Source organism: Nerophis lumbriciformis, linkage group LG13 (assembly GCF_033978685.3).
Source record: "Nerophis lumbriciformis linkage group LG13, RoL_Nlum_v2.1, whole genome shotgun sequence".
NCBI classification, from domain to species: Eukaryota; Metazoa; Chordata; class Actinopteri; order Syngnathiformes; family Syngnathidae; genus Nerophis; species Nerophis lumbriciformis.
In genome coordinates this window covers 3277217-3304446 of record NC_084560.2, presented here as the reverse complement: position 1 = coordinate 3304446, position 27230 = coordinate 3277217, and the positions used below count along the sequence as shown (strand labels likewise).

Here is a 27230-nt window from a genome sequence, read left to right as displayed (position 1 = left end):
GAGTCAAACTATTTGCACATGAAAAGATTGTTTCAAGTCATTGACACATTGGAGGTGGGGCATCCGCTTCATTACGCAGTCTAAATATTTCCCATGACCTCAACATATGGTCGAGGCAAGTTCTCAGTCCAAGTGGGAGAGCAGGAAGTGGGGGTGGGTCGTTCAAAGATTGTTGAAGTCTTCTACAACAACTGTGATTACAGCTAAATCAAAGATTGTTGAAGACTTCTACAACAACTGTGATTCCAGTTAAATCAAAGATTGTTGAAGACTTCTACAACAACTGTGACTAGAGCTAAATCAAAGATTATTCAAGACTTCTACAACAACTGTGACTACAGCCGGTTCAAAGATTGTTGAAGACTTCTACAACAACTGTGACTAGAGCTAAATCAAAGATTATTCAAGACTTCTACAACAACTGTGACTAGAGCTAAATCAAAGATTATTCAAGACTTCTACAACAACTGTGATTCCAGCTAAATCAAAGATTGTTGAAGACTTCTACAACAACTGTGACTAGAGCTAAATCAAAGATTATTCAAGACTTCTACAACAACTGTGATTCCAGCTAAATCAAAGATTGTTGAAGACTTCTACAACAACTGTGACTAGAGCTAAATCAAAGATTGTTGAAGACTTCTACAACAACTGTGATTCTAGCTGAATCAAAGATTGTTGAAGACTTCTACAACAACTGTGATTCCAGCTGAATCAAAGATTGTTGAAGACTTCCACAACAACTGTGATTCCAGCTAAATCAAAGATTGTTGAAGACTTCTACAACAACTGTGATTACAGCCGGTTCAAAGATTGTTGAAGACTTCTACAACAACTGTGAGTCCAGATAAATCAAAGATTGTTGGAGACTTCTACAACAATTCCAGCTAAATCAAAGATTGTTGGAGACTTCTACAACAATTCCAGCTAAATCAAAGATTGTTGAAGACTTCTACAACAACTGTGACTACAGCTAAATCAAAGATTGTTGAAGACTTCTACAACAACTGTGATTCCAGCTGAATCAAAGATTGTTGAAGACTTCTACAACAACTGTAACTAGAGCTAAATCAAAGATTGTTGAAGACTTCTACTACAACCGTGATTCCAGCTAAAACAAAGATTGTTGAAGACTTCTACAACAACTGTGACTAGAGCTAAATCAAAGATTGTTCAAGACTTCTACAACAACTGCGATTCCAGCTAAATCAAATATTGTTGAAGACTTCTACAACAATTCCAGCTGAATCAAAGATTGTTGAAGACTTCTACAACAACTGTGAGTCCAGATAAATCAAAGATTGTTGGAGACTTCTACAACAATTCCAGCTAAATCAAAGATTGTTGAAGACTTCTACAACAACTGTGACTACAGCCGGTTCAAAGATTGTTGAAGACTTCTACAACAACTGTGATTCTAGCTAAATCAAAGATTGTTGAAGACTTCTACAACAACTGTGACTAGAGCTAAATCAAAGATTGTTGAAGACTTCTACAACTGTGACTAGAGCTAAATCAAAGATTTTTCAAGACTTCTACAACAACTGTGACTAGAGCTAAATCAAAGATTATTGAAGACTTCTACAACAACTGTGAGTCCAGCTGAATCAAAGATTGTTGAAGACTTCTACAACAACTGTGATTTCAGCTAAATCAAAGATTGTTGAAGACTTCTACAACAACTGTGACTAGAGCTAAATCAAAGATTTTTCAAGACTTCTACAACAACTGTGACTAGAGCTAAATCAAAGATTATTGAAGACTTCTACAACAACTGTGATTCCAGCTAAATCAAAGATTGTTGAAGACTTCTACAACAACTGTGATTCCAGCTAAATCAAAGATTGTTGAAGACTTCTACAACAACTGTGACTACAGCCGGTTCAAAGATTGTTGAAGACTTCTACAACAACTGTGAGTCCAGATAAATCAAAGATTGTTGGAGACTTCTACAACAATTCCAGCTAAATCAAAGATTGTTGGAGACTTCTACAACAATTCCAGCTAAATCAAAGATTGTTGAAGACTTCTACAACAACTGTGACTACAGCTAAATCAAAGATTGTTGAAGACTTCTACAACAACTGTGATTCCGGCTGAATCAAAGATTGTTGAAGACTTCTACAACAACTGTGACTAGAGCTAAATCAAAGATTGTTGAAGACTTCTACTACAACCGTGATTCCAGCTAAAGCAAAGACTGTTGAAGACTTCTACAACAACTGTGACTAGAGCTAAATCAAAGATTGTTCAAGACTTCTACAACAACTGCGATTCCAGCTAAATCAAATATTGTTGAAGACTTCTACAACAACTGTGATTCCAGCTGAATCAAAGATTGTTGAAGACTTCTACAACAACTGTGATTCCAGCTAAATCAAAGATTGTTGAAGACTTCTACAACAACTGTGACTACAGCCGGTTCAAATATTGTTGAAGACTTCTACAACAACTGTGACTAGAGCTAAATCAAAGATTGTTGAAGACTTCTACTACAACCGTGATTCCAGCTAAATCAAAGATTGTTGAAGACTTCTACAACAACTGTGAGTCCAGCTAAATCAAAGATTTTTGAAGACTTCTACAATAACTGTGAGTCCAGCTAAATCAAAGATTGTTGAAGACTTCTACAACAACTGTGAGTCCAGATAAATCAAAGATTGTTGAAGACTTCTACAACAATTCCAGCTAAATCAAAGATTGTTGGAGACTTCTACAACAACTGTGACTAGAGCTAAATCAAAGATTGTTCAAGACTTCTACAACAACTGCGATTCCAGCTAAATCAAATATTGTTGAAGACTTCTACAACAACTGTGATTCCAGCTGAATCAAAGATTGTTGAAGACTTCTACAACAACTGTGATTCCAGCTAAATCAAAGATTGTTGAAGACTTCTACAACAACTGTGACTACAGCCGGTTCAAATATTGTTGAAGACTTCTACAACAACTGTGACTAGAGCTAAATCAAAGATTGTTGAAGACTTCTACTACAACCGTGATTCCAGCTAAATCAAAGATTGTTGAAGACTTCTACAACAACTGTGAGTCCAGCTAAATCAAAGATTTTTGAAGACTTCTACAATAACTGTGAGTCCAGCTAAATCAAAGATTGTTGAAGACTTCTACAACAACTGTGAGTCCAGATAAATCAAAGATTGTTGAAGACTTCTACAACAATTCCAGCTAAATCAAAGATTGTTGGAGACTTCTACAACAATTCCAGCTAAATCAAAGATTGTTGAAGACTTCTACAATAACTGTGATTCCAGCTAAATCAAAGATTGTTCAAGACTTCTACAACAACTGTGATTCCAGCTAAATCAAAGATTGTTGAAGACTTCTACTACAACTGTGAGTCCAGCTAAATCAAAGATTGTTGAAGACTTCCACAACAACTTTGATTCCAGCTAAATCAAAGATTGTTGAAGACTTCTACAACAACTGTGATTCCAGCTGAATCAAAGATTTTTTAAGACTTCTACAACAACTGTGACTACAGCCAGTTCAAAGATTGTTGAAGACTTCTACAACAACTGTGACTAGAGCTAAATCAAAGATTATTCAAGACTTCTACAACAACTGTGATTCCCGCTAAATCAAAGATTGTTGAAGACTTCTACAACTGTGACTACAGCCGGTTCAACTATTGTTGAAGACTTCTACAACAACTGTGATTCCAGCTAAATCAAAGATTGTTCAAGACTTCTACAACAACTGTGATTCCAGCTAAATCAAAGATTGTTCAAGACTTCTACAACAACTGTGAGTCCAGCTAAATCAAACATTGTTCAAGACTTCTACAACAACAACTGTGAGTCCAGCTAAATCAAAGATTGTTCAAGACTTCTACAACTGTGAGTCCAGCTAAATCAAAGATTCTTCAAGACTTCTACAACAACTGTGAGTCCAGCTAAATCAAAGATTGTTGAAGACTTCTACAACTGTGATTCCAGCTAAATCAAAGATTGTTCAAGACTTCTACAACAACTGTGAGTCCAGCTAAATCAAAGATTGTTGAAGACTTCTACAACTGTGATTCCAGCTAAATCAAAGATTGTTCAAGACTTCTACAACAACTGTGAGTCCAGCTAAATCAAAGATTGTTGAAGACTTCTACAACAACTGTGAGTCCAGCTAAATCAAAGATTGTTGAAGACTTCTACAACAACTGTGAGTCCAGCTAAATCAAAGATTGTTGAAGACGTCTACAACAATTCCAGCTAAAGCAAAGATTGTTGAAGACTTCTACAACAACTGTGACTACAGCCGGTTCAAAGATTGTTGAAGACTTCTACAACAACTGTGACTAGAGCTAAATCAAAGATTATTCAAGACTTCTACAACAACTGTGATTCCAGCTAAATCAAAGATTGTTGAAGACTTCTACAACAACTGTGATTTCAGCTAAATCAAAGATTGTTGAAGACTTCTACAACAACTGTGATTCCAGCTAAATCAAAGATTGTTGAAGACTTCTACAACAACTGTGATTTCAGCTAAATCAAAGATTGTTGAAGACTTCTACAACAACTGCAATTCCAGCTAAATCAAAGATTGTTGAAGACTTATACAACAACTGTGATTCCAGCTGAATCAAAGATTGTTGAAGACTTCTACAATAACTGTGATTCCAGCTAAATCAAAGCTTGTTGAAGACTTCTACAACAATTCCAGCTAAATCATACATTTTTGAAGACTTCTACAATAACTGTGAGTCCAGCTAAATCAAAGATTGTTGAAGACTTCTACAACAACTGAGTCCAGCTAAATCAAAGATTGTTGAAGACTTCTACAACAATTCCAGCTAAATCAAAGATTGTTGGAGACTTCTACAACAACTGTGATTCCAGCTGAATCAAAGATTGTTGAAGACTTCTACAACAACTGTGACTACAGCCGGTTCAAAGATTGTTGAAGACTTCTACAACAACTGTGACTAGAGCTAAATCAAAGATTATTCAAGACTTCTACAACAACTGTGATTCCCGCTAAATCAAAGATTGTTGAAGACTTCTACAACAACTGTGACTACAGCCGGTTCAACTATTGTTGAAGACTTCTACAACAACTGTGATTCCAGCTAAATCAAAGATTGTTCAAGACTTCTACAACAACTGTGATTCCAGCTAAATCAAAGATTGTTCAAGACTTCTACAACAACTGTGAGTCCAGCTAAATCAAACATTGTTCAAGACTTCTACAACAACAACTGTGAGTCCAGCTAAATCAAAGATTGTTCAAGACTTCTACAACTGTGAGTCCAGCTAAATCAAAGATTCTTCAAGACTTCTACAACAACTGTGAGTCCAGCTAAATCAAAGATTGTTGAAGACTTCTACAACTGTGATTCCAGCTTAATCAAAGATTGTTCAAGACTTCTACAACAACTGTGAGTCCAGCTAAATCAAAGATTGTTGAAGACTTCTACAACTGTGATTCCAGCTAAATCAAAGATTGTTCAAGACTTCTACAACAACTGTGAGTCCAGCTAAATCAAAGATTGTTGAAGACTTCTACAACAACTGTGAGTCCAGCTAAATCAAAGATTGTTGAAGACTTCTACAACAACTGTGAGTCCAGCTAAATCAAAGATTGTTGAAGACTTCTACAACAACTGTGAGTCCAGCTAAATCAAAGATTGTTGAAGACGTCTACAACAATTCCAGCTAAAGCAAAGATTGTTGAAGACTTCTACAACAACTGTGACTACAGCCGGTTCAAAGATTGTTGAAGACTTCTACAACAACTGTGACTAGAGCTAAATCAAAGATTATTCAAGACTTCTACAACAACTGTGATTCCAGCTAAATCAAAGATTGTTGAAGACTTCTACAACAACTGTGATTCCAGCTAAATCAAAGATTGTTGAAGACTTCTACAACAATTCCAGCTGAATCAAAGATTGTTGAAGACTTCTACAACAACTGTGAGTCCAGCTAAATCAAAGATTGTTGAAGACTTCTACAACTGTGATTCCAGCTAAATCAAAGATTGTTGAAGACTTCTACAACAACTGTGACTAGAGCTAAATCAAAGATTGTTGAAAACTTCTACAACAACTGTGACTAGAGCTAAATCAAAGATTATTCAAGACTTCTACAACAACTGCGATTCCAGCTAAATCAAAGATTGTTGAAGACTTCTACAACAACTGTGACTACAGCCGGGTTCAAAGATTGTTGAAGACTTCTACAACAACTGTGACTAGAGCTAAATCAAAGATTGTTGAAGACTTCTACAACAACTGTGACTACAGCCGGGTTCAAAGATTGTTGAAGACTTCTACAACAACTGTGACTAGAGCTAAATCAAAGATTGTTCAAGACTTCTACAACAACTGATTTCAGCTGAATCAAAGATTGTTCAAGACTTCTATAACAACTGTGATTCCAGCTGATTCAAAGATTGTTGAAGACTTCTACAACAACTGTGATTCCAGCTGAATCAAAGATTGTTGAAGACTTCCACAACAACTGTGATTCCAGCTAAATCAAAGATTGTTGAAGACTTCTACAACAACTGTGACTACAGCCGGTTCAAAGATTGTTGAAGACTTCTACAACAACTGTGAGTCCAGATAAATCAAAGATTGTTGGAGACTTCTACAACAATTCCAGCTAAATCAAAGATTGTTGGAGACTTCTACAACAATTCCAGCTAAATCAAAGATTGTTGAAGACTTCTACAACAACTGTGACTACAGCTAAATCAAAGATTGTTGAAGACTTCTACAACAACTGTGATTCCAGCTGAATCAAAGATTGTTGAAGACTTCTACAACAACTGTAACTAGAGCTAAATCAAAGATTGTTGAAGACTTCTACTACAACCGTGATTCCAGCTAAAGCAAAGATTGTTGAAGACTTCTACAACAACTGTGACTAGAGCTAAATCAAAGATTGTTCAAGACTTCTACAACAACTGCGATTCCAGCTAAATCAAATATTGTTGAAGACTTCTACAACAATTCCAGCTGAATCAAAGATTGTTGAAGACTTCTACAACAACTGTGAGTCCAGATAAATCAAAGATTGTTGGAGACTTCTACAACAATTCCAGCTAAATCAAAGATTGTTGAAGACTTCTACAACAACTGTGACTACAGCCGGTTCAAAGATTGTTGAAGACTTCTACAACAACTGTGATTCTAGCTAAATCAAAGATTGTTGAAGACTTCTACAACAACTGTGACTAGAGCTAAATCAAAGATTGTTGAAGACTTCTACAACTGTGACTAGAGCTAAATCAAAGATTTTTCAAGACTTCTACAACAACTGTGACTAGAGCTAAATCAAAGATTATTGAAGACTTCTACAACAACTGTGAGTCCAGCTGAATCAAAGATTGTTGAAGACTTCTACAACAACTGTGATTTCAGCTAAATCAAAGATTGTTGAAGACTTCTACAACAACTGTGACTAGAGCTAAATCAAAGATTTTTCAAGACTTCTACAACAACTGTGACTAGAGCTAAATCAAAGATTATTGAAGACTTCTACAACAACTGTGATTCCAGCTAAATCAAAGATTGTTGAAGACTTCTACAACAACTGTGATTCCAGCTAAATCAAAGATTGTTGAAGACTTCTACAACAACTGTGACTACAGCCGGTTCAAAGATTGTTGAAGACTTCTACAACAACTGTGAGTCCAGATAAATCAAAGATTGTTGGAGACTTCTACAACAATTCCAGCTAAATCAAAGATTGTTGGAGACTTCTACAACAATTCCAGCTAAATCAAAGATTGTTGAAGACTTCTACAACAACTGTGACTACAGCTAAATCAAAGATTGTTGAAGACTTCTACAACAACTGTGATTCCGGCTGAATCAAAGATTGTTGAAGACTTCTACAACAACTGTGACTAGAGCTAAATCAAAGATTGTTGAAGACTTCTACTACAACCGTGATTCCAGCTAAAGCAAAGACTGTTGAAGACTTCTACAACAACTGTGACTAGAGCTAAATCAAAGATTGTTCAAGACTTCTACAACAACTGCGATTCCAGCTAAATCAAATATTGTTGAAGACTTCTACAACAACTGTGATTCCAGCTGAATCAAAGATTGTTGAAGACTTCTACAACAACTGTGATTCCAGCTAAATCAAAGATTGTTGAAGACTTCTACAACAACTGTGACTACAGCCGGTTCAAATATTGTTGAAGACTTCTACAACAACTGTGACTAGAGCTAAATCAAAGATTGTTGAAGACTTCTACTACAACCGTGATTCCAGCTAAATCAAAGATTGTTGAAGACTTCTACAACAACTGTGAGTCCAGCTAAATCAAAGATTTTTGAAGACTTCTACAATAACTGTGAGTCCAGCTAAATCAAAGATTGTTGAAGACTTCTACAACAACTGTGAGTCCAGATAAATCAAAGATTGTTGAAGACTTCTACAACAATTCCAGCTAAATCAAAGATTGTTGGAGACTTCTACAACAACTGTGACTAGAGCTAAATCAAAGATTGTTCAAGACTTCTACAACAACTGCGATTCCAGCTAAATCAAATATTGTTGAAGACTTCTACAACAACTGTGATTCCAGCTGAATCAAAGATTGTTGAAGACTTCTACAACAACTGTGATTCCAGCTAAATCAAAGATTGTTGAAGACTTCTACAACAACTGTGACTACAGCCGGTTCAAATATTGTTGAAGACTTCTACAACAACTGTGACTAGAGCTAAATCAAAGATTGTTGAAGACTTCTACTACAACCGTGATTCCAGCTAAATCAAAGATTGTTGAAGACTTCTACAACAACTGTGAGTCCAGCTAAATCAAAGATTTTTGAAGACTTCTACAATAACTGTGAGTCCAGCTAAATCAAAGATTGTTGAAGACTTCTACAACAACTGTGAGTCCAGATAAATCAAAGATTGTTGAAGACTTCTACAACAATTCCAGCTAAATCAAAGATTGTTGGAGACTTCTACAACAATTCCAGCTAAATCAAAGATTGTTGAAGACTTCTACAATAACTGTGATTCCAGCTAAATCAAAGATTGTTCAAGACTTCTACAACAACTGTGATTCCAGCTAAATCAAAGATTGTTGAAGACTTCTACTACAACTGTGAGTCCAGCTAAATCAAAGATTGTTGAAGACTTCCACAACAACTTTGATTCCAGCTAAATCAAAGATTGTTGAAGACTTCTACAACAACTGTGATTCCAGCTGAATCAAAGATTTTTTAAGACTTCTACAACAACTGTGACTACAGCCAGTTCAAAGATTGTTGAAGACTTCTACAACAACTGTGACTAGAGCTAAATCAAAGATTATTCAAGACTTCTACAACAACTGTGATTCCCGCTAAATCAAAGATTGTTGAAGACTTCTACAACTGTGACTACAGCCGGTTCAACTATTGTTGAAGACTTCTACAACAACTGTGATTCCAGCTAAATCAAAGATTGTTCAAGACTTCTACAACAACTGTGATTCCAGCTAAATCAAAGATTGTTCAAGACTTCTACAACAACTGTGAGTCCAGCTAAATCAAACATTGTTCAAGACTTCTACAACAACAACTGTGAGTCCAGCTAAATCAAAGATTGTTCAAGACTTCTACAACTGTGAGTCCAGCTAAATCAAAGATTCTTCAAGACTTCTACAACAACTGTGAGTCCAGCTAAATCAAAGATTGTTGAAGACTTCTACAACTGTGATTCCAGCTAAATCAAAGATTGTTCAAGACTTCTACAACAACTGTGAGTCCAGCTAAATCAAAGATTGTTGAAGACTTCTACAACTGTGATTCCAGCTAAATCAAAGATTGTTCAAGACTTCTACAACAACTGTGAGTCCAGCTAAATCAAAGATTGTTGAAGACTTCTACAACAACTGTGAGTCCAGCTAAATCAAAGATTGTTGAAGACTTCTACAACAACTGTGAGTCCAGCTAAATCAAAGATTGTTGAAGACGTCTACAACAATTCCAGCTAAAGCAAAGATTGTTGAAGACTTCTACAACAACTGTGACTACAGCCGGTTCAAAGATTGTTGAAGACTTCTACAACAACTGTGACTAGAGCTAAATCAAAGATTATTCAAGACTTCTACAACAACTGTGATTCCAGCTAAATCAAAGATTGTTGAAGACTTCTACAACAACTGTGATTTCAGCTAAATCAAAGATTGTTGAAGACTTCTACAACAACTGTGATTCCAGCTAAATCAAAGATTGTTGAAGACTTCTACAACAACTGTGATTTCAGCTAAATCAAAGATTGTTGAAGACTTCTACAACAACTGCAATTCCAGCTAAATCAAAGATTGTTGAAGACTTATACAACAACTGTGATTCCAGCTGAATCAAAGATTGTTGAAGACTTCTACAATAACTGTGATTCCAGCTAAATCAAAGCTTGTTGAAGACTTCTACAACAATTCCAGCTAAATCATACATTTTTGAAGACTTCTACAATAACTGTGAGTCCAGCTAAATCAAAGATTGTTGAAGACTTCTACAACAACTGAGTCCAGCTAAATCAAAGATTGTTGAAGACTTCTACAACAATTCCAGCTAAATCAAAGATTGTTGGAGACTTCTACAACAACTGTGATTCCAGCTGAATCAAAGATTGTTGAAGACTTCTACAACAACTGTGACTACAGCCGGTTCAAAGATTGTTGAAGACTTCTACAACAACTGTGACTAGAGCTAAATCAAAGATTATTCAAGACTTCTACAACAACTGTGATTCCCGCTAAATCAAAGATTGTTGAAGACTTCTACAACAACTGTGACTACAGCCGGTTCAACTATTGTTGAAGACTTCTACAACAACTGTGATTCCAGCTAAATCAAAGATTGTTCAAGACTTCTACAACAACTGTGATTCCAGCTAAATCAAAGATTGTTCAAGACTTCTACAACAACTGTGAGTCCAGCTAAATCAAACATTGTTCAAGACTTCTACAACAACAACTGTGAGTCCAGCTAAATCAAAGATTGTTCAAGACTTCTACAACTGTGAGTCCAGCTAAATCAAAGATTCTTCAAGACTTCTACAACAACTGTGAGTCCAGCTAAATCAAAGATTGTTGAAGACTTCTACAACTGTGATTCCAGCTTAATCAAAGATTGTTCAAGACTTCTACAACAACTGTGAGTCCAGCTAAATCAAAGATTGTTGAAGACTTCTACAACAACTGTGAGTCCAGCTAAATCAAAGATTGTTGAAGACTTCTACAACAACTGTGAGTCCAGCTAAATCAAAGATTGTTGAAGACTTCTACAACAACTGTGAGTCCAGCTAAATCAAAGATTGTTGAAGACGTCTACAACAATTCCAGCTAAAGCAAAGATTGTTGAAGACTTCTACAACAACTGTGACTACAGCCGGTTCAAAGATTGTTGAAGACTTCTACAACAACTGTGACTAGAGCTAAATCAAAGATTATTCAAGACTTCTACAACAACTGTGATTCCAGCTAAATCAAAGATTGTTGAAGACTTCTACAACAACTGTGATTCCAGCTAAATCAAAGATTGTTGAAGACTTCTACAACAACTGCAATTCCAGCTAAATCAAAGATTGTTGAAGACTTATACAACAACTGTGATTCCAGCTGAATCAAAGATTGTTGAAGACTTCTACAATAACTGTGATTCCAGCTAAATCAAAGATTGTTGAAGACTTCTACAACAACTGTGATTCCAGCTAAATCAAAGATTGTTCAAGACTTCTACAACAACTGTGATTCCAGCTAAATCAAAGATTGTTCAAGACTTCTACAACAACTGTGATTCCAGCTAAATCAAAGATTGTTGAAGACTTCTACAACAATTCCAGCTGAATCAAAGATTGTTGAAGACTTCTACAACAATTCCAGCTAAATCAAAGATTGTTGAAGACTTCTACAACAACTGCAATTCCAGCTAAATCAAAGATTGTTGAAGACTTCTACAACAATTCCAGCTGAATCAAAGATTGTTGAAGACTTCTACAACAATTCCAGCTAAATCAAAGATTGTTGAAGACTTCTACAACAACTGCAATTCCAGCTGAATCAAAGATTGTTGAAGACTTCTACAACAATTCCAGCTGAATCAAAGATTTTGAAGACTTCTACAACAACTGCAATTCCAGCTAAATCAAAGATTGTTGAAGACTTCTACAACAACTGTGACTACAGCCGGTTCAAAGATTGTTGAAGACTTCTACAACAACTGTGACTAGAGCTAAATCAAAGATTTTTGAAGACTTCTACTACAACCGTGATTCCAGCTAAATCAAAGATTGTTGAAGACTTCTACAACAACTGTGATTCCAGCTAAATCAAAGATTTTTGAAGACTTCTACAACAACTGTGATTCCAGCTAAATCAAAGATTGTTGAAGACTTCTACAACAACTGTGAGTCCAGCTAAATCAAAGATTGTTGAAGACTTCTACAACAACTGTGAGTCCAGCTAAATCAAAGATTGTTGAAGACGTCTACAACAATTCCAGCTAAAGCAAAGATTGTTGAAGACTTCTACAACAACTGTGAGTCCAGCTAAATCAAAGATTGTTGAAGACTTCTACAACAACTGTGACTACAGCCGGTTCAAAGATTGTTGAAGACTTCTACAACAACTGTGATTCCAGCTATATCAAAGATTGTTCAAGACTTCTACAACAACTGCGATTCCAGCTAAATCAAAGATTGTTGAAGACTTCTACAACAATTCCAGCTGAATCAAAGATTGTTGAAGACTTCTACAACAATTCCAGCTAAATCAAAGATTGTTGAAGACTTCTACAACAATTCCAGCTAAATCAAAGATTGTTGAAGACTTCTACAACAACTGTGACTACAGCTAAATCAAAGATTGTTGAAGACTTCTACAACAACTGTGATTCCAGCTAAATCAAAGATTGTTGAAGACTTATACAACAACTGTGATTCAAGCTAAATCAAATATTGTTCAAGACTTCTACAACAACTGTGACTAGAGCTAAATCAAAGATTGTTGAAGACTTCTACTACAACCGTGATTCCAGCTAAATCAAACATTGTTGAAGATTTCTACAACAACTGTGATTCCAGCTAAATCAAAGCTTGTTGAAGACTTCTACAACAATTCCAGCTAAATCATACATTTTTGAAGACTTCTACAATAACTGTGAGTCCAGCTAAATCAAAGATTGTTGAAGACTTCTACAACAACTGCAATTCCAGCTGAATCAAAGATTGTTGAAGACTTCTACAACAATTCCAGCTGAATCAAAGATTTTGAAGACTTCTACAACAACTGCAATTCCAGCTAAATCAAAGATTGTTGAAGACTTCTACAACAACTGTGACTACAGCCGGTTCAAAGATTGTTGAAGACTTCTACAACAACTGTGACTAGAGCTAAATCAAAGATTTTTGAAGACTTCTACTACAACCGTGATTCCAGCTAAATCAAAGATTGTTGAAGACTTCTACAACAACTGTGATTCCAGCTAAATCAAAGATTTTTGAAGACTTCTACAACAACTGTGATTCCAGCTAAATCAAAGATTGTTGAAGACTTCTACAACAACTGTGAGTCCAGCTAAATCAAAGATTGTTGAAGACTTCTACAACAACTGTGAGTCCAGCTAAATCAAAGATTGTTGAAGACGTCTACAACAATTCCAGCTAAATCAAAGATTGTTGAAGACTTCTACAACAACTGTGACTACAGCCGGTTCAAAGATTGTTGAAGACTTCTACAACAACTGTGATTCCAGCTATATCAAAGATTGTTCAAGACTTCTACAACAACTGCGATTCCAGCTAAATCAAAGATTGTTGAAGACTTCTACAACAATTCCAGCTGAATCAAAGATTGTTGAAGACTTCTACAACAATTCCAGCTAAATCAAAGATTGTTGAAGACTTCTACAACAATTCCAGCTAAATCAAAGATTGTTGAAGACTTCTACAACAACTGTGACTACAGCTAAATCAAAGATTGTTGAAGACTTCTACAACAACTGTGATTCCAGCTAAATCAAAGATTGTTGTAGACTTCTACAACAACTGTGAGTCCAGCTAAATCAAAGATTGTTCAAGACTTCTACAACAACTGTGATTCCAGCTAAATCAAAGATTGTTGAAGACTTCTACAACAATTCCAGCTGAATCAAAGATTGTTGAAGACTTCTACAACAACTGTGATTCCAGCGAGATGTGAAAGGAATGTTATTTGTGCCAGTGACCTTCTACCAACAAAGGTTCCATTGTGGTGGTCTTGGCTCAGTCAGTACTGTTTGGACACCTCGGCGGTCCTACTTAGTCCTAAATCAGGGTCATCACGACACCTGGACACAGATACAGACACAGATATGATTCAGCTGTGTGATAAATGGCCGGCCATGAATAAAGTCATCACCAAGGTTGTTGGTTTTTTATCCGAACAAAATATAAAGTGTGAGAGAAAACAGACAAATCCAGGTCGTGGACGTGAGAAAATAGTCGACTTACCGAGAATGCGGAAAGTTTTCAACATCCATGAGTGGTCACGAAGATGCGACTTGGCAGCAAACATCAGGAAAAAAAAGAGTTTTAGTCCTTCTGCTCGCTGGAAAGAACTGACAAAGTACTGACTAGTATTAGCGGGCTGCGGCGGCGTCAGGCTGGAAAAGTGGGTCGTGCCCTCCTGAGTGGGAGTTCCACGCACACGAAGGTCTCGTCGCCCGCAGCACAGCAAAGTAGAAGCAACACAAGACTCGGAAAAGCAAACATTGATGAAGTCAAACGGAAACACAAGCGTCTTCTTTACTTGGTCAACAGCGACATCGTGTGGTCGTTGGCGGAACTGACCTGCGATCAATACTATTTAGGACAAATACTTCTTTCCTTATTTGTGTATCAATTATATAAATATATATTTAGTTATTGTATTATAATTATTTTTTAATTATATTTATCACACTTTTTAGAGGGTCAAGGTAAAAAAAATAATTCTAGGTTAAAAATGATTTTCAAGGTAAAAAATGATTTTCAAGGTAAAAATTGATTTTCAAGGTAAAAAATGTTTTTCAAGGTAACATGTTTTTTCAAGGTAAAAATGATTTTCAAGGGAAAAAAAATTTCAAGGTAAAAAAATGTTTCAAGGTACATTTTTTTTTTCAAGGTAAAACACGATTTTCTAGGTAAAAAAAAATTTTAAGGTAAAAAAAAATGTTTCAAGGTAAAAAAAAATTTCAAGGTTAAAAATGGTGAAAAAAAATTTCAAGCTAAAATTTTTTTTCAAGGTTAAAAATGATTTTCAAGGTAAAAAATGATTTTCAAGGTAAAAATTGATTTTCAAAGTAAAAAATGATTTTCAAGGGAAAAAAAATTTCAAGGGAAAAAAATGTTTCAAGGTACATTTTTTTTTCAAGGTAAAAAACGATTTTCTAGGTAAAAAAAAATTTTAAGGTAAAAAAAAATGTTTCAAGGTAAAAAAAAATTTCAAGGTTAAAAATGGTGAAAAAAAATTTCAAGCAAAAATTTTTTTTCAAGGTTAAAAATGATTTTCAAGGTAAAAAATGATTTTCAAGGTAAAAATTGATTTTCAAGCTAAAAAATGATTTTCAAGGTAAAAAATGTTTTTCAAGGTAACATGTTTTTTCAAGGTAAAAATGATTTTCAAGGTAAAAATGATTTTCAAGGTAAAAATGATTTTCAAGGTAAAAAAAATTTCAAGGTAAAAAAATGTTTCAAGGTACATTTTTTTTTTCAAGGTAAAAAACGATTTTCTAGGTAAAAAAAAATGTTAAGGTAAAAAAAAATGTTTCAAGGTAAAAAAAAAAATTTCAAGGTTAAAAATGGTGAAAAAAAATTTTCAAGCTAAAATTTTTTTTCAAGGTTAAAAATGATTTTCAAGGTAAAAAATGATTTTCAAGTTAAAAATTGATTTTCAAGGTAAAAAATGATTTTCAAGGTAAAAAATGTTTTTCAAGGTAACATGTTTTTTCAAGGTAAAAATGATTTTCAAGGGAAAAAAAATTTCAAGGTAAAAAAATGTTTCAAGATACATTTTTTTTTTCAAGGTAAAAAACGATTTTCTAGGTTAAAAAAAATGTTAAGGTAAAAAAAAATGTTTCAAGGTAAAAAAAAATTTCAAAGTTAAAAATGGTGAAAAAAAATTTTCAAGCTAAAGTTTTTTTTCAAGGTAAAAAATGATTTTCAAGGTAAAAATTGATTTTCAAGGTAAAAAATGATTTTCAAGGTAAAAAAATGTTTTTCAAGGTAACATGTTTTTTCAAGGTAAAAAATGATTTTCAAGGGGAAAAAAATTTCAAGGTAAAAAAATGTTTCAAGGTACTTTTTTTTTTTTCAAGGTAAAAAACGATTTTCTAGGTAAAAAAAAATTTTAAGGTAAAAAAAATGTTTCAAGGTAAAAAACAAATTTCAAGGTTAAAAATGGTGAAAAAACATTTTCAAGCAAAAATTTTTTTTCAAGGTTAAAAATGATTTTCAAGGTAAAAAATGATTTTCAAGGTAAAAATTGATTTTCAAGGTAAAAAAAATGATTTTCAAAGTAAAAAAAAATTTTAAGGTAAAAAAAAATGTTTCAAGGTAAAAAAAAAAATTCAAGGTTAAAAATGGTGAAAAAAAATTTTCAAGCTAAAATTTTTTTTCAAGGTTAAAAATGATTTTCAAGGTAAAAAATGATTTTCAAGGTAAAAATTGATTTTCAAGGCAAAAAATGATTTTCAAGGTAAAAAATGTTTTTCAAGGTAACATGTTTTTTCAAGGTAAAAATGATTTTCAAGGGAAAAAAAATTTCAAGTGTTTCAAGGTACATTTTTTTTTTCAAGGTAAAAAACGATTTTCTAGGTAAAAAAAAATTTTAAGGTAAAAAAAATGTTTCAAGGTAAAAAAAAATTTCAAGGTTAAAAATGGTGAAAAAAAAATTTCAAGCTAAAAATTTTTTTCAAGGTTAAAAATGATTTTCAAGGTAAAAAAGGATTTTCAAGGTAAAAATTGATTTTCAAGGTAAAAAATGATTTTCAAGGTAAAAAAAATGTTTTTCAAGGTAACATGTTTTTTCAAGGTAAAAATGATTTTCAAGGGAAAAAAAATTTCAAGGTAAAAAAATGTTTCAAGGTACATTTTTTTTTTCAAGGTAAAAAACGATTTTCTAGGTAAAAAAAAATTTTAAGGTAAAAAAAAATGTTTCAAGGTAAAAAAAATTTTCAAGGTTAAAAATGGTGAACAAAAATTTTCAAGCTAAAACTTTTTTTCAAGGTTAAAAATGATTTTCAAGGTAAAAAATGATTTTCAAGGTAAAAATTGATTTTCAAGGTAAAAAATGATTTTCAAGGTAAAAAATGTTTTTTCAAGGTAAAAATGATTTTCAAGGGAAAAAAAATTTCAAGGTAAAAAAATGTTTCAAGGTACATTTTTTTTTTCAAGGTAAAAAACGATTTCTAGGTAAAAAAAAATTTAAGGTAAAAAAAAAATGTTTCAAGGTAAAAAAAAATTTCAAGGTTAAAAATGGTGAAAAAAAATTTTCAAGCTAAAATTTTTTTTCAAGGTTAAAAATGATTTTCAAGGTAAAAAAAAGATTTTCAAGGTAAAAATTGATTTTCAAGGTAAAAAATGATTTTCAAGGTAAAAAAATGTTTTTCAAGGTAACATGTTTTTTCAAGGTAAAAATGATTTTCAAGGGAAAAAAAATTTCAAGGTAAAAAAAATGTTTCAAGGTAAATTTTTTTTTTTCAAGGTAAAAAACGATTTTTTAGGTAAAAAAAATTTTAAGGTAAAAAAAAATGTTTCAAGGTAAAAAAAAATTTCAAGGTTAAAAATGGTGAAAAAAAATTTCAAGCAAAAATTTTTTTTCAAGGTTAAAAATGATTTTCAAGGTAAAAAATTATTTTCAAGGTAAAAATGATTTTCAAGGGAAAAAACATTTCAAGGTAAAAAAAATGTTTCAAGGTACATTTTTTTTTTTCAAGGTAAAAAACGATTTTCTAGGTAAAAAAAAATTTTAAGGTAAAAAAAAAATGTTTCAAGGTAAAAAAAAATTTCAAGGTTAAAAATGGTGAAAAAAATTTTTCAAGCTAAAATTTTTTTTCAAGGTTAAAAATGATTTTCAAGGTAAAAAATGATTTTCAAGGTAAAAATTGATTTTCAAGGTAAAAAATGATTTTCAAGGTAAAAAATGTTTTTCAAGGTAACATGTTTTTTCAAGGTAAAAATTATTTTCAAGGGAAAAAAAATTTCAAGGTAAAAAAATGTTTCAAGGTACCTTTTTTTTTTCAAGGTAAAAAACGATTTTCTAGGTAAAAAAAAAATTTTAAGGTAAAAAAAATGTTTCAAGGTAAAAAAAAAATTTCAAGGTTAAAAATGGTGAAAAAAAATGTTCAAGTTAAAAAAAATTTTCAAGGTTAAAAATGATTTTCAAGGTAAAAAATGATTTTCAAGGTAAAAATTGATTTTCAAGGTAAAAAATGATTTTCAAGGTAAAAAATGTTTTTCAAGGTAACATGTTTTTTCAAGGTAAAAATGATTTTCAAGGGAAAAAAAATTTCAAGGGAAAAAAATGTTTCAAGGTACATTTTTTTTTTCAAGGTAAAAAACGATTTTCTAGGTAAAAAAAAATGTTAAGGTAAAAAAAATGTTTCAAGGTAAAAAAAAATTTCAAGGTTAAAAATGGTGAAAAAAAATTTTCAAGCTAAAATTTTTTTTCAAGGTTAAAAATGATTTTCAAGGTAAAAAATGATTTTCAAGGTAAAAATTGATTTTCAAGGTAAAAAATGATTTTCAAGGTAAAAAATGTTTTTCAAGGTAACATGTTTTTTCAAGGTAAAAATGATTTTCAAGGGGAAAAAAATTTCAAGAGAAAAAAATGTTTCAAGGTACATTTTTTTTTTCAAGGTAAAAAACGATTTTCTAGGTAAAAAAAAATTTTAAGGTAAAAAAAAATGTTTCAAGGTAAAAAAAAAATTTCAAGGTTAAAAATGGTGAAAAAAAATTTTCAAGCTAAAATTTTTTTTCAAGGTTAAAAATGATTTTCAAGGTAAAAAATGATTTTCAAGGTAAAAATTGATTTTCAAGGTAAAAAATGATTTTCAAGGTAAAAAAAATGTTTTTCAAGGTAACATGTTTTTTCAAGGTAGAAATGATTTTCAAGGGAAAAAAAATTTCAAGGTAAAAAAATGTTTCAAGGTACATTTTTTTTTTCAAGGTAAAAAACGATTTTCTAGGTAAAAAAAAATTTTAAGGTAAAAAAAAATGTTTCAAGGTAAAAAAAAAATTTCAAGGTTAAAAATGGTGAAAAAAAATTTTCAAGCTAAAATTTTTTTTCAAGGTTAAAAATGATTTTCAAGGTAAAAAATGATTTTCAAGGTAAAAATTGATTTTCAAGGTAAAAAATGATTTTCAAGGTAAAAAAAATGTTTTTCAAGGTAACATGTTTTTTCAAGGTAGAAATGATTTTCAAGGGAAAAAAAATTTCAAGGTAAAAAAATGTTTCAAGGTACATTTTTTTTTTTCAAGGTAAAAAACGATTTTCTAGGTAAAAAAATTTTTAAGGTAAAAAAAAATGTTTCAAGGTAAAAAAAAATTTCAAGGTTAAAAATGGTGAAAAAAAATTTTCAAGCTAAAATTTTTTTTCAAGGTTAAAAATGATTTTCAAGGTAAAAAATGATTTTCAAGGTAAAAAATGTTTTTCAAGGTAACATGTTTTTTCAAGGTAAAAATGATTTTCAAGGGAAAAAAAATTTCAAGGTAAAAAAATATTTCAAGGTAAAATTTTTTTTTCAAGGTAAAAAACGATTTTCTAGGTAAAAAAAAATGTTAAGGTAAAAAAAATGTTTCAAGGTAAAAACAAATTTCAAGGTTAAAAATGGTGAAAAAAAATTTTCAAGCAAAAATTTTTTTTCAAGGTTAAAAATGATTTTCAAGGTAAAAAATGATTTTCAAGGTAAAAATTGATTTTCAAGGTAAAAAATGATTTTCAAGGTAAAAAATGTTTTTTCAAGGTAAAAATGATTTTCAAGGGAAAAAAATTTCAAGGGAAAAAAATGTTTCAAGGTACATTTTTTTTTTCAAGGTAAAAAACGATTTTCTAGGTAAAAAAAAATTTTAAGGTAAAAAAAATGTTTCAAGGTAAAAAAAAATTTCAAGGTTAAAAATGGTGAAAAAAAATTTTCAAGCTAAAATTTTTTTTCAAGGTTAAAAATGATTTTCAAGGTAAAAAATTATTTTCAAGGTAAAAATTGATTTTCAAGGTAAAAAATGATTTTCAAGGTAAAAAATGTTTTTCAAGGTAACATGTTTTTTCAAGGTAAAAATGATTTTCAAGGGAAAAAAAATTTCAAGGTAAAAAAATATTTCAAGGTACATTTTTTTTTTCAAGGTAAAAAACGATTTTCTAGGTAAAAAAAAATGTTAAGGTAAAAAAAATGTTTCAAGGTAAAAACAAATTTCAAGGTTAAAAATGGTGAAAAAAAATTTTCAAGCAAAAATTTTTTTTCAAGGTTAAAAATGATTTTCAAGGTAAAAAATGATTTTCAAGGTAAAAATTGATTTTCAAGGTAAAAAATGATTTTCAAGGTAAAAAATGTTTTTTCAAGGTAAAAATGATTTTCAAGGGAAAAAAAATTTCAAGGGAAAAAAATGTTTCAAGGTACATTTTTTTTTTTCAAGGTAAAAAACGATTTTCTAGGTAAAAAAAAATTTTAAGGTAAAAAAAATGTTTCAAGGTAAAAAAAAATTTCAAGGTTAAAAATGGTGAAAAAAAAATTTCAAGCTAAAATTGTTTTTCAAGGTTAAAAATGATTTTCAAGGTAAAAAATGATTTTCAAGGTAAAAATTGATTTTCAAGGTAAAAAATGATTTTCAAGGTAAAAAATGTTTTTCAAGGTAACATGTTTTTTCAAGGTAAAAATGATTTTCAAGGGAAAAAACATTTCAAGGGAAAAAAATGTTTCAAGGTACATTTTTTTTTTCAAGGTAAAAAACGATTTTCTAGGTAAAAAAAATTTTTAAGGTAAAAAAAAATGTTTCAAGGTAAAAAAAAAATTCAAGGTTAAAAATGGTGAAAAAAAAAATTTCAAGCTAAAATTTTTTTTCAAGGTTAAAAATGATTTTCAAGGTACAAAAAAAATGTCATTTATTATTAAGCACGGCGCTCACTTGCAACATTGAAAGGAAGGCTAGGACAACAGTGACATCGTGTGGCGGATGTCGGAACTGACCTGCTGCTGCAAGCACTGTGATGAATAAATACTATTTAGGAGGAGGACTTTTTTTTATTTTTAGAATGTTTTTCTACAGCAAAATTAATTTATTTCTTCTTCTTCTTCTCCAGATTTTGGAGCACTCTACCTTCCACATTTTTTAAGCGTTCCAACTTCAAACTGTTTAGCCTATTTGGAAAAATATCAAATAAAATACATAAATAAATAAACACTGGTAGACAACATGAATTGTTATTTGGACATGAAATTGTTTGTAAATGTTGTAGATTATAAATAAAGGTTTATAACATAAATTAAAATTAAAAAAAACTTGTGGTAGACAACATGAATTGTTATTTGGACATGAAATGTGTCCATAACTGGTCGAGTTGTGTTGCTAAACAAGCACAGGATGAAACAGAACTTCTTTGGCGGAGGTAAGAAAGTCCAATCGCACCACTCTTGTTTCCAAGGCGACTATGGACTGGACTCTCACTATTATATTAGATCCACTATGGACTGGACTCTCACACTATTATGTTAGATCCACTATGGACTGGACTCTCACTATTATGTTAGATCCACTATGGACTGGACTCTCACTATTATGTTAGATCCACTATGGACTGGACTCTCACACTATTATGTTAGATCCACTATGGACTGGACTCTCACACTATTATGTTAGATCCACTATGGACTGGACTCTCACTATATTATGTTAGATCCACTATGGACTGGACTCTCACACTATTATGTTAGATCCACTATGGACTGGACTCTCACACTATTATGTTAGATCCACTATGGACTGGACTCTCACTATTATGTTAGATCCACTATGGACTGGACTCTCACACTATTATGTTAGATCCACTATAGACTGGACTCTGTTTATTATGTTAGATCCACTATGGACTGGACTCTCACTATTATGTTAGATCCACTATGGACTGGACTCTCACACTATTATGTTAGATCCACTATGGACTGGACTCTCACACTATTATGTTAGATCCACTATGGACTGGACTCTCACTATTATGTTAGATCCACTATGGACTGGACTCTCACACTATTATGTTAGATCCACTATGGACTGGACTCTCACACTATTATGTTAGATCCACTATGGACTGGACTCTCACACTATTATGTTAGATCCACTATGGACCGGACTCTCACACTATTATGTTAGATCCACTATGGACTGGACTCTCACACTATTATGTTAGATCCACTATGGACTGGACTCTCACACTATTATGTTAGATCCACTATGGACTGGACTCTCACACTATTATGTTAGATACACTATGGACTGGACTCTCTCACTATTATGTTAGATCCACTATGGACTGGACTCTCACACTATTATGTTAGATCCACTATGGACTGGACTCTCACTATTATGTTAGATCCACTATGGATTGGACTCACACTATTATGTTAGATCCACTATAGACTGGACTCTCACTATTATGTTAGATCCACTATGGACTGGACTCTCACTATTATGTTAGATCCACTATGGACTGGACTCTCACTATTATGTTAGATCCACTATGGACTGGACTCTCACTATTATGTTAGATCCACTATGGACTGGACTCTCAATATTATGTTAGATCCACTATGGACTGGACTCTCAGGTTGAGTTTTTCCTTGCCCTGATGTGGGATCTGAGCCGAGGAAGTCGTTGTGGCTTGTGCAGCCCTTTGAGACACTCCTGATTTAGGACTATATAAGTAAACATTGATTGATTGATCTCACTCACACAGACTTGACATATTGGAACAGTGATAAATAAACTCAAGACTTGGACAAATTTTATTGATCCACAAGGGAAATTGTTCCACACAGTAGCTCAGTTAACAAAGGATGGAAAGTGTAAGGATGGAAAGGGTAATGCAGGTATAGAGTAGACTAAAAATGTACACTGAAATAGAGAGTAGATCCAGCAGAAAATAGACATAAAAAAGAAAGAAAGGTAGCTCACATGTCAGTCAACATTGTTTCTCTTCTGGGAAGGCTGTCCACAAGGTTGCCGAGTGTGTTTATAGCAATTTTCCACCATTCTTCCAAAAGCACATTGGTGAGGTCACACACTGATAGCCTGGCTCTCAGTCTCCCTTCTAATTCATCCCAAAGGTGTTCTATCGGGTTCAGGTCAGGACTCTGTGCAGGCCAGTCAAGTTCACCCACACCAGACTCTGTCATCCATGTCTTTACGGACCTTGCTTTGTGCAGTCATGTTGGAAGAGGAAGGGGGCTCTCTCCAAACTGTTCCCACAAGGTTGGGGAGCATGGAATTGTCCAAAATGTTTTGGGATCCTGGAGCATCCAACGTTAATTTCACTGGAACTAACACCATAATTCCTCCTCCACCAAATTTCACACTCGGCACAATGCGGTCCGGAATGTAGCGTTCTCCTGGCAACCTCCAAACCCAGACCGGTCCATCAGGTTGCCAGATGGAAAAGCGTGATTCATCAGTCCAGAGAAGGCGTCTCCACTGCTCTAGAGTCCAGTGGTGATGTCCTTTACACCACTGCATCCCACGCTTTGCATTGGACTTGGTGATGTAGGGACGGCGTGGCGCAGTGGAAGAGTGGCCGTGCGCGACCCGAGGGTCCCTGGTTCAATCCCCACCTAGTACCAACCTCGTCATGTCCGTTGTGTCCTGAGCAAGACACTTCACCCTTGCTCCTGATGGGTGCTGGTTAGCGCCTTGCATGGCAGCTCCCTCCATCAGCGTGTGAATGTGTGTGTGAATGGGTAAATGTGGAAGTAGTGTCAAAGCGCTTTGAGTACCTTGAAGGTAGAAAAGCGCTATACAAGTACAACCCATGTATGGCTTAGATGCAGCCGCCCGGCCATGGAAACCCATTCCATGGAGCTCTCTGCGTACTGTACGTGGGCTAATTGGAAGGTCACATGAAGTAGAAACTGACTGTGCAGAAAGTCTTTGCACTATGCTGACCTCTCTGTCAGTTTACGTGGCCTACCACTTGGTGGCTGAGTTGCTGTTGTTCCCAAACTCTTCCATATACTTATAATAAAGTTGACTTTGGAATATTTAAGAGCGAGGGAATTTCAGGACTGGATTTGTTGCACAGGTGGCATCCTGTGCAACAAATGATTTTCAAGGTAAAAAAAGATTTTCAAGGTAAAAATTGATTTTCAAGGTAAAAAATGTTTTTTCAAGGTAAAAATGATTTTCAAGGGAAAAAAAATTTCAAGGTAAAAAAATGTTTCAAGGTACATTTTTTTTTTTCAAGGTAAAAAAAAAATTTTAAGGTAAAAAAAAAATTTTCAAGGTAAAAAAACAATTTCAAGGTTAAAAATGGTGACAAAAAATTTTCAAGCTAAAATTTTTTTTCAAGGTTAAAAATGATTTTCAAGGTAAAAAAAGATTTTCAAGGTAAAAATTGATTTTCAAGGTAAAAAATTATTTTCAAGGTAAAAAAATGTTTTTCAAGGTAACATGTTTTTTCAAGGTAAAAATGATTTTCAAGGGGAAAAAAATTTCAAGGTAAAAAAATGTTTCAAGGTACATTTTTTTTTTTCAAGGTAAAAAACGATTTTCTAGGTAAAAAAAAATGTTAAGGTAAAAAAAAATGTTTCAAGGTAAAAAAAAAATGTCAAGGTTAAAAATGGTGAAAAAAAATTTTCAAGCTAAAATTTTTTTTCAAGGTTAAAAATGATTTTCAAGGTAAAAAATGATTTTCAAGGTAAAAATTGATTTTCAAGGTAAAAAATGATTTTCAAGGTAAAAAATGTTTTTCAAGGTAACATGTTTTTTCAAGGTAAAAATGATTTTCAAGGGGAAAAAAAATTCAAGGTAAAAAAATGTTTCAAGGTACATTTTTTTTTCAAGGTAAAAAAACGATTTTCTAGGTAAAAAAAAATGTTATGGTAAAAAAAATGTTTCAAGGTAAAAAAAAATTTCAAGGTTTTTTCAAGGTAAAAATGATTGAAACCCATTCCATGGAGCTCTCTGCGTACTGTACGTGGGCTAATTGGAATGTCACATGAAGTAGAAACTGACTGTGCAGAAAGTCTTTGCGTTATGCTGACCTCTCTGTCAGTTTACGTGGCCTACCACTTGGTGGCTGAGTTGCTGTTGTTCCCAAACTCTTCCATATACTTATAATAAAGTTGACTTTGGAATATTTAGGAGCGAGGGAATTTCAGGACTGGATTTGTTGCACAGGTGGCATCCTGTGACAGTTCCACGCTGGAAATCACTACAAATGTTTGTAGAAACAGTCTCCATGCCTATGTGCTTGATTTGATACACCGGGTTAAGTGACTTGGACACCTGATGGGTGGCCAAATACTTTTGGCAATATAGTGTATTTCTTTCAAGCTTCCACTTCCATCAAATGTAAACATAAAGGAGCAAACAAGGTGATAAGTATAAAACATTATACAGGTGTATCAAGGGGGCGTGTCATACTCATAGAGGTGGTAGTGTGGCAGAGACATTGGCCTCCCCACAGTAGAAGAAGTCGGCCCCGTGAGAACAGTCCCGGGGCCCGAGGAAGGTCATGGTCAGACTGCTGACCATGACGAGGACTCCCATGAGAATGAGCAAGGCGGGGATCCAGTGGTCCCGGTGGTACCAGCGACCCGAGGACAGTTTGAGGTAGCAGGCGGAGGGGATGATGAAGATCAGCGGCGTGGCGCTCACCGCACCCTGAGAGTCGGGGGCAGAAGGAGGTGAAACGTGTCCTGAAGAGAAAAGACTGGTGGTGACTCACGTTCAGTTCCAGAACAATTCCCAGACAGTCGTAGGCCAGAGAGATGGCCGTGCAGGCTGCGACTATGATGAGGGTCAGAGACGTGTGCTCCAGTCCGGACAGCTCCCGCCCGCCCACAGCATGTGACACCACCTGGAAGATACACCTTCCCTGTTAGAGCTGGGTGCCACCCGCTACCTTTGATTTGGACGTGGATTTGAAACATTTGGACTTCCCCTGTTTACATAACAACAGCTGTTTCCCGACTCCTCCCACCGTACACAATGGAATTTTACAAGCCTTTGCTTGGTGCAACAAAAACAGCATTTTTTTGATCATTTACATACAATTTTTCTGACATTTAGCATTTACACAACGCGACAACTTCACTGCTTTTGGCTTTTGTATTTTATTTCATTACACGTGTACCTAATCAAAAGTCTACTGAGTTTTTCTTTACTGTCAGGTTCAAACACCGATGACATCTATTAAACGAGACAAGAAGCAAGGAATTAAACAGATACATAATTAAATTTGGCTCAATTTGAGGAGAAACGTGTGGGCTGTGCTCCTGTACAGTGTCCAGCAGGCTCTGGAGAAAGATTGTACACCACCTCTTTTTATTTGGACTTCCCCTGTTTACATAACAGCTGTTTCTAAAGGAATTTGGGGGGTATGTAAACAGCCATTGTTTTCGGTCACATTAACACAAAAGAAAAAGACGCCTCAGGCTTGGACTGGTCCTGGATCGAGCTTGGGCAGGTCTGGGATCAAAATAGATAACCCCTCCCGACTCCTCCCACCGTACACAACGGAATTTTACAAGCCGTTGCTTGGTGCAACAAAAACAGCAGTTTGTTGATAATTTACATACAATTTTTCTGACATTTAGCATTTACACAACGTGACCACTTCACCGCTTTTGGGTTTTGTATTTTATTTCATTACACGTGTACCTAATCAAAAGTCTACTGAGTTTTTCTTTACTGTCAGGTTCAAACACCGATGACATCTATTAAACGAGACAAGAAGCAAGGAATTAAACAGAGACAGAATTAAATTTGGCTCAATTTGAGGAGAAACGTCTGGGCTGTGCTCCTGCACAATCTGGAGAAAGATTGTACGCCACCTCTTTTTATTTGGACTTCCCCCTGTTTACATAACAGCTGTTTCTAAAGGAATGGGGGGGGGGGGACATCGGGGGTCACATTAACACAAAAGAAAAAGATGCCTCAGGCTTGGACTGGTCCTGGATCGAGCTTGGGCAGGTCTCGGATCAAAATAGATAGCCCCTCCCGTCTCCTCCCACCGTACACAATGGAATTTTACA

General features: G+C 33.7%; 2 protein-coding genes across 2 annotated transcripts in view; both read right to left on the bottom strand.

Annotated features, from left to right (window-relative positions):
- Window positions 1-14668, bottom strand: part of LOC133613888 (cordon-bleu protein-like 1) — a 156768-nt gene extending 142100 nt beyond the window's left edge. The window contains exon 1 of the mRNA XM_072914418.1: window positions 14464-14668. Coding sequence (XP_072770519.1) covers window positions 14464-14492 — 29 coding nt within the window. The 5' untranslated portion in view covers window positions 14493-14668. The remainder of the gene's footprint in view (window positions 1-14463) is intronic.
- A 10136-nt stretch (window positions 14669-24804) lies between these two features.
- The window catches only part of slc38a11 (solute carrier family 38 member 11), a 55337-nt gene continuing 52911 nt past the window's right edge, over window positions 24805-27230 (bottom strand). Inside the window, exons 11-12 of the mRNA XM_061971774.1 lie at window positions 25922-26053; window positions 24805-25857 (exon numbers count right to left, since the gene is read on the bottom strand). Coding sequence (XP_061827758.1) covers window positions 25618-25857; window positions 25922-26053 — 372 coding nt within the window. The 3' untranslated portion in view covers window positions 24805-25617. The remainder of the gene's footprint in view (window positions 25858-25921; window positions 26054-27230) is intronic.